The 7,500-nt window shown below is 49.6% G+C and overlaps 1 protein-coding gene across 1 annotated transcript in view; it reads right to left on the bottom strand.

Annotated features, from left to right (window-relative positions):
- LOC137651043 (uncharacterized) overlaps positions 1-6,911 on the bottom strand; it is a 284,537-nt gene extending 277,626 nt beyond the window's left edge. The window contains exon 1 of the mRNA XM_068384182.1: positions 614-6,911. Within this exon, the coding sequence (XP_068240283.1) occupies positions 614-6,085 (5,472 nt within the window). The 5' untranslated portion in view covers positions 6,086-6,911. The remainder of the gene's footprint in view (positions 1-613) is intronic.
- Positions 6,912-7,500: the final 589 nt, after the last annotated feature.

Genomic DNA, 7,500 nt, shown 5'->3' with positions numbered 1-7,500 from the left:
AATATAATGGTTATAGATGTATATAATGTAAAACAATTCCAGGGGCTATAATTTAAAGAAGTGAAATATAGATACAAAATGTGATATATAATGGTTATAGCTGTAGTATATATGGCATAACAATTCGAGGGGCTATAATTTATAGAAGTGAAATATAGATACTGGATGTGATATATAAAAGTTATAGCAGTAGTACATAAGGCATAATAAATGGAGGGGCTATAATCTATAGATGTGAAATATAGATACTGAATGTGATATATGAAGGTTATAGCAGTAGTATATAAGGCATAATAAATGGAGGGGCTATAATCTATAGATGTGAAATATAGATACTGAATGTGATATATAAAGGTTATAGCAGTAGTATATAAGGCATAATAAATGGAGGGGCTATAATCTATAGAAGTGAAATATGGATACCGAATATGAAATATAATGGTTATAGATGTAGTATATGAGGCATAACTATTACAAAGGCTATAATCTATAGAAGTGAAATATAGATACTGAATGTGAAATATAATGGTTATAGGTGTAGTCTATAAGGCATAACAATTTCTGCGGTTATAAATTTTTTAGAAACTTGTTGAATAAAAAATTCTGTACTCACTCTATGTCTCTTGTGCGAATGCCGATGTTCATGGGACGAAGTAGGCTGTCGGATCTCTGGAACCCCAGTTTCCCCAGTCTGAGCAGGAGGCAGCAGGGGTTGTTGCTGGGGTTCCTGTTGCTGCTGTTGCTGTTGTTGCTGTTGCTGTCGATGCTGCTGTTGTCGTTGCTGCTGGTTGGGCTTAGCCAGCAGCCTCTCGGCGTAGTAATCAACCAGCTCCTGTTCCTCCTCCGATGTGAATCCTCCCTCGCTGAAGAGCTTCGAAGGGGAGGAGACGGTTCGGTGGTGCATGGGACCAATCGGAAGCGGGGACAGAGTGCCCTCCCCGTCGCTCTCCCAAGCGAGGCCTACGGGAGACGTGGCACCGTGGTCCCCTTCGCCGCTCGTTTTCCGACGGCTCTGCCTGTCGGGGGTATTGGCGTAATTTATCCTGAGGGCCGAGTCGTCTAGAGAGCGAGGCCCCGACAGAGGCGGCCTGTCACTCCCTTCGATCAACACCAACGGGGAGACGGGCGAAGGGGGCCTGGGAGAGCAACTCTTAGCATCCCTCACTCTCAAGTAAGTGTCTTCGTATAAGTAAGGTGAACTCGTCTTCGATTTGCTCATCTCCGCCTCGAGCATCTCCCCGTAAGGTCCTCTCAGGGGCCTCTTCGAGTAGCGGCGCGGCCCGTGGGGACTCCGAGGGGCACTCTTGTCCCCCGAATCACTGTCGGGGAAATACGGTATTGGCGAGGAATTCCTCAGGGGCGTTCGAGAGGGCGGGTAATCGGAGCCATCACTCTCATGTCCCCCGAGCAAGACCTGCGGAGTGCATACTCTGTTGGGGCCTAGAGAAGGTTGTTCTAAGCGATCGTCACGTCCTTCGGAGTCGGTGGAAGCCTGAGAGACCACGCCCTTGCTTGATGTACGCTCTGTGTTGCTTTCAGCGGCCGGGTTATCCAAATGAGGCTCGCTCAGGTAAAGAAGGGCGTCGGAGCTTCCGCGTCGTTCGCAACTTGGGTCACTGTGATGTTTCTTCTTCCGCTCGGCCCTGTCCATGACAGTCCGACTCTCGGAGATGAACAGCTGGTGGGCATCGGGATGCTGGTGGCTTGTCTCGCTCAGGTAACTGTCGGCGAGAGAGAAGGAACTCCTTTGTTCCTCGCTACTCCCACGGTCTCCATACCCACCTGACGTTGCTAAGCTACGAAGCCCATTGCTATCTACAGAGGAATATCCTATGGAGTCCGCTTGGGAGTTCTTCCTCGGAGGGGGAAAAGTGAGAGACCGCTCGTTGCCTTCTTCGGTCAGTTTCCTACGCCTCCTCGATCCCTGGCGGACGGGGACCTCGCTTATATCATGCGTGGTTGTTAGGATCTCCTCGCCATTCCTGTCTTGGGTGAGTCCTACGCTATCCTGCGAGGAGGAATCAGAGGAATCCCGAGGTTCGGGACTCTTTATGTCCTCCTCAAAGATTCCTTCGTCACTCATTTGCGTCATATACCTCCCCTGCGAGGAGGAGTCCCTCTCGCCGCTGACTTCGTCGGAATCCTCGCGGGGAAGGCGAGGCCGGGAGCGGACGACACGGCACTCCGAGGTGGCACCTGGTCCTCCGAGGGGATCGAAATCCCCGCCGTCCCCAGACCCGGATTTAATGACCAAACACTGAGATAATCTCGGTTCCTTCTGCAAAACTTGACACTCGATTTGACGCCTGTCTGTGCATACATTCACGCTCCCCTCCGCCCCAGCACCAACGGCATTATTCCCTCCGATATCCTTACTCTCTCTAACGTCACTGACCGTCGTAGGATCGAACTCCTGCCGATTTTCACCTGCACAAAGTTCCGCCATGAATACCGATCTCTCCTGAGACAAGCGAGAAGGGCGGGGCCCTTCCCCTGAAGGCACCTGTCCTCCAAGGGTCACCGCTTCCCCTCCGGGGGGAATACTGCCCATCCTATCCACATTGATATCCTTATCATCTATTCTACTCTTGCTTCCAGGCACTTTAGAGTCATCATCTTTGTCATCATCTTTTGGGTGTATTTCTTCGTCCGGTAAATAAAATGTAACAGATTCTCTTTCACTTTTTTCATCGATTGCAATGGTTGTTTTAAGCACCTCGCTACATTCTTCTTCACTTTTAACATTTTCAATCATTTTCCCGTCACTGTTAGGTGGCACTATTTGTGGAATTTCAACTGTTTTAACCTTTTCACTATCTTTATCTTCACTGTTTTGGTATTCCTCGGTTTTCTGTCCCTCGTTTCCAACATTTGTCTTCTCTTGTTGTTTTGAATTTTCTTCATTTTCAGCTGTTGGTACGACGAGAGCAACAGCGCTGGGCGATATATCCTGATTTATTACAGATTTGTCTATATTTGCAGAATTATCAATTAAATTTACATTGCTGTTGTTTTCATTCACACTTATATTGCTCTCCAATTCCTTTGCATTCTTTTCATTGTTCACCTTATCTAATTGACTTTGGTCTGGGTTTTCTTTGCCTTGGCCTTTCTCTTCGATCTTATCGTCTGCCCCTTGTTTATCAGCTGTTCCTTCTTTCCCATCCCGTCCCGAGTCACTGCCCTCCACCTTCTTCGGAAGAATGTTGTCGCAAAGCTCCAACAGATCAACTTTGGGACTCCCACTGCCATTGTTATTGAGCGTCGTCACCGACAGCTCGCTCTCCGATTTGGATTTGTTCTCCAACTTTTCTGGCTGCGAAGAAGTCCCTTTACCTCCCACATTAGTCATGTCACTAATAGAGGCCGCGGTTGTGAGGGAAGGATGGCTTCTCTGTGATGTACTCCCCTCGTTCTCACCCTCGCACGTAGCGGTAGGAGGCTTGCAACGGGGCAGCGTGTTCGAACCCCAGTAATCTTTGCAGAATGGATACAAGCGAGTCGCAATCGGAGATTTACTACTTCGGCCACAGAAGGAGCCATCGGATCTCACATCCACCTGGGATACGGAAGCAGACCTGAAGGGAATAACTCGCGGGGGGATGACAAGACGCGTCTCAGGTCGGGGCAGAGGGGGTAACTTCGCCGTCGTTTCGTTGAAAACATCTTCGTCCTCCCTCCTGCTACTTGGCAAGGGCGCTTCGTTATTTTCTTTGGCTGGAACTGGCGAAAGTCTTTTGACAACATCCTCCTGGTTTTGGCTCGAGGGTAACTGTGTCGGGAGACTCGGGCTTTTACCTAAAGAGGGATGTCGATTCATAACTCCTCGAGTTTCAGTACTACGTTTTTTCGACTTGTGAGATCTAGGAGGGGCGTTGTCGCTCGCTCCTGCTGCTGCTGCTGATGCAGCTGTACCTGCTGTTGTTGCTGTATCCATGGATGCTGCATCTCCCCGAGCCTTCTTATCGGGCGATGGCGTCTTCAACCTCTCTGTGCATTTCCGTAATTTCTCAAGGTGGTCCTGTCTAGATCTAGGGGGACGTGACGGCGGGGGTCCACGACCCCCTTCCCTCCTTCCACCCCCCAGCTCGCCGGTGGCGAAGCCCAGTCGCAACTGGGCGAAGTTTTTGAATATATCCGACTGCAGATCCAACTGATCCGAGGAGAACCTTCTAGTCCCCCCTGCAGAAGGAGGAGCAGGAGGCTGAAACTCAAACGACGTTGTCAGAGGGCCTTCATCTGACAGGCGATGGTGGCTACCACTACCGCCTCCTCCTCCTCCTCCCTTGGTGTCAGAACTTCTTACGTCCTCCTGTTTGTGTTTTGGCTGCTGAGCATCCACCACGACGGCACCACCACCACCGTAGGGCGGTGGGAGCAGAGCTGCCCAACGGCGGTACAGGTGATCGGGTATTTCTGGTTTGGGCCTGACTGGCCTCCTGGTCTTCCTCTCCTCTCCTGCAGCAGTCGCAGAAGGGGTCGAAGTCGTGGTAGTAGCAGTAGCAGAAGCAAGAGCAGTAGTAGTTATAGTAGTAGGAGAATCAGTCGCAGCTAAGGAGGAAGTTGTAGGCGTAGTGACGGTAGGTGTCGCTCCCGTCGTAAAAGGAGTCGTGGTGATATTAGCAGTCGTAATACTGATCGTCGTGGTAGTCACTGGGGCCGGGGGGGCCAGACGGTCTCTATGACCGCTGCCCCCCGAGGCTACACTCTCACTGCACCTGCCGGAAAGCACTGTAGTTTTCCCTGCTGTGCCATGGGCATGAGAGGACGTCTTTCGCAACGGAGGAGCACTGCACTGATCACTGGTAAGGTGCGCACTGTCGGGTTCTTCGGGTATGGCGGGGCGCGGCGGCCCTGGGTAGCTAAACATAGTGGCATGGCGGGGCAGCAGCTGGCGGGGGGAACGCCCCGCCACACAACACGTATATTTAGCGGCGGGGGGTGGGGGCGGCAGGGAACCTACCTTCACCTCCTCCACTAGTGCCGCGCCCCCGGGGACGCCCACAGCTGTAGTAGTAGTAGTAGTAGTACCCGTCGCTACCAGCCTCCTGCCACCCACACTTCTGTCCTCCTCCTCCTGCTCCTCCTCTTCAGCACCTCCTACGCCCTCCCGTTGTTCATTTAAGTTCGAAATATTCTTGGCTAAGCTCAGAGTACCTACCCCTCGCCTTCGGCTTATGGGAGACCTAACGCCTATGCCCGATTCCCTTCTCCTTTGCCCTTCTTCGCCTCGAGAGACCAAAATGGTCGCCTCGCTCCTGAAGGTGGCCACATCGCCAAGGGCGTCCACAGGTGGTGGAGGCAGGGACGCAGGACGTGGTTCCTTGCCCACGGTGGAGGGCGAGGGGGAGCAATTGCCCCGATAGTGGCTTGGGTTTATTTTTGGACTGGTAGAAGAAGAGGAAGAAGAGGCACAGCCTGCGCCATCTATTGGCGTCACTTGCCATCTTTTTGTCTCCTTGCATTTGTCATTGACGTCTTCAGTGCCAGTAGTAATAGTAGTGGTAGTAGTAGGGGTAGTAATAGTAGTAGTAGTTGTAGTAGTGGCACTGTGGTTAATATGGGGTGCCACCCACGGTCTCGGCAGGGTGTTGAAACTCCGCCTGCGTGAGTGTGGGCGCGGAGAGACGGGCGGCAAGGCGTGAGGAGAGAGCAATGGCACTGTTAGCAAGGCCCTCTTGTGATTCAACAAAGAGTGCGCCTCTTTGAGCACCAGCGGGGCATTGGTTGTAGTTGCAGTAGAAGCTGTTGTAGTTGTAGAAGCTGCTGTTGTTGTAGTAGTAGCTGTTGTTGTTGTGACGTCAGTCGTTGGATCCGAAACCGCTCCGATTTCCTCATCTTCGGCGAAAGACACCAATGCTCCGTGGCTTCCCCCGAGCTCCGCATTCTTCCCCTCGCAATTAGCATTCGCCCTGCTCGACGTCGCGTCCCCTTCGGAGCACCTCCTCAGAGGGGAAGGGTTGCAACCCTGGGCATCCGGGGGCGCCAGTCGCACGCCATACCGCACGGAGCCAACACGATATCCGGGCAGAGTCGCGCCCTTGTTTCGCGGCAGTGTCTTGGCGCCCCCTACCCTTCCCTCCATAACCTTCCTCCTCCTCCTCCTCCTCCTCCTTCTCCTCCTCCCTCAAGTTGCTTCTTCCTCCTCCTCCAACGGAGCAGTAGAGAGTGACACTCCCTGCCACACTCCACTGCCCATCCTCACGTTTCCTCGGTGGGTGGGTGGTGCCTACGCTGTCGCAGCTCGTGTCCCTGCTGCTGCTACAGCTGCTGCTGCTTTTGAGCGGTCCTCTTCCCTCCCCCTCCCCGTCCTCCTCCTCCTCCTCACTATCAGGGATCACCTTCAGTATCATTCAAGATCCCACCATCTCGAAAACACTCACCATCATCACTACGGCATTTCGTGTCACGAGGAGGAAAGGGGACATGGTTTCATGATTCTAGGATTGATGTAAGAGTCCCTCGGAGGGATTCCGCAGGACTGTGGCTTTACCTCAAGCCCCCCAGGGAGTGAGAAAAGGGCGTGGGGCTGGGACGGACGTAGAAGGGGCGCTTCGAATGGGCTGGGACCTATAGAGAGAGAGGGACTTTTTGTGACCAACTTAAAACACTTCTCCCAAAATGAGTTTGTTTCGATTATAGATCTCTTTACTTATCCGAGATTATATCTTAATATAACTGTCTTAATAATGTAATTCCAACAATCTCTACTCCTAAGAATGTAATTCCACCAATTTCTATTCTTTCCCATTTATCATATCCACTCTGTTCACTATAACGAATATTTCATGTACTGTTGTTCTTTCTTCTTCGATGTAATTAACTTTTTTATCTTTTGTTCAACCGGAATTACACTCCTGAATTTTCCACTGTTCTAACAAAATAAAAAACAACAAAGTCACATGCATTTAATCCATCTAATATCAGAAAAACACAAATAAATTATAAGTTCACTGGGAATCAAACAAACTAAATAACATAAAAAGTACAGAACATAAATATCCACTCGTCTATACTACAGGATGAAGATATCTTATATATGAAATACCTTCTCAAATGTCAAAGAGTGTCAAGCCTTTTCGATGTTCAAATTACCTGAAGGTCATATTTGAAAGTGTTTTTTTTTATATAATAATATTTAGGAAGTCTAAGTCTCTCTCTCTCTCTCTCTCTCTCTCTCTCTCTCTCTCTCTCTCTCTCTCTCTCTCAACACACATAATACAATTAGTGAACAATTACAAAATAAATTGTTTTTGATGGGAACCTAACTGAAAGGATAAGGGATTATAAATTCATAAAAGTTAAACAAGTTACCTTCGAATACGTGTATACAAATAGTACACACACACACACACACACCTTATATATATATATATATATATATATATATATATATATATATATATAAATATAAATAATGTGTGTGAGTGTGTCTGTCTGTGTAATATATATACACATACAAAAATATAAGTATATATAAATTTTTCAAACATCAAGCTG

The sequence above is a fragment of the Palaemon carinicauda genome, chromosome 1 (assembly GCF_036898095.1).
Source record: "Palaemon carinicauda isolate YSFRI2023 chromosome 1, ASM3689809v2, whole genome shotgun sequence".
Classification (NCBI taxonomy): Eukaryota; Metazoa; Arthropoda; class Malacostraca; order Decapoda; family Palaemonidae; genus Palaemon; species Palaemon carinicauda.
This window is presented reverse-complemented; position numbering and strand designations above follow the sequence as displayed.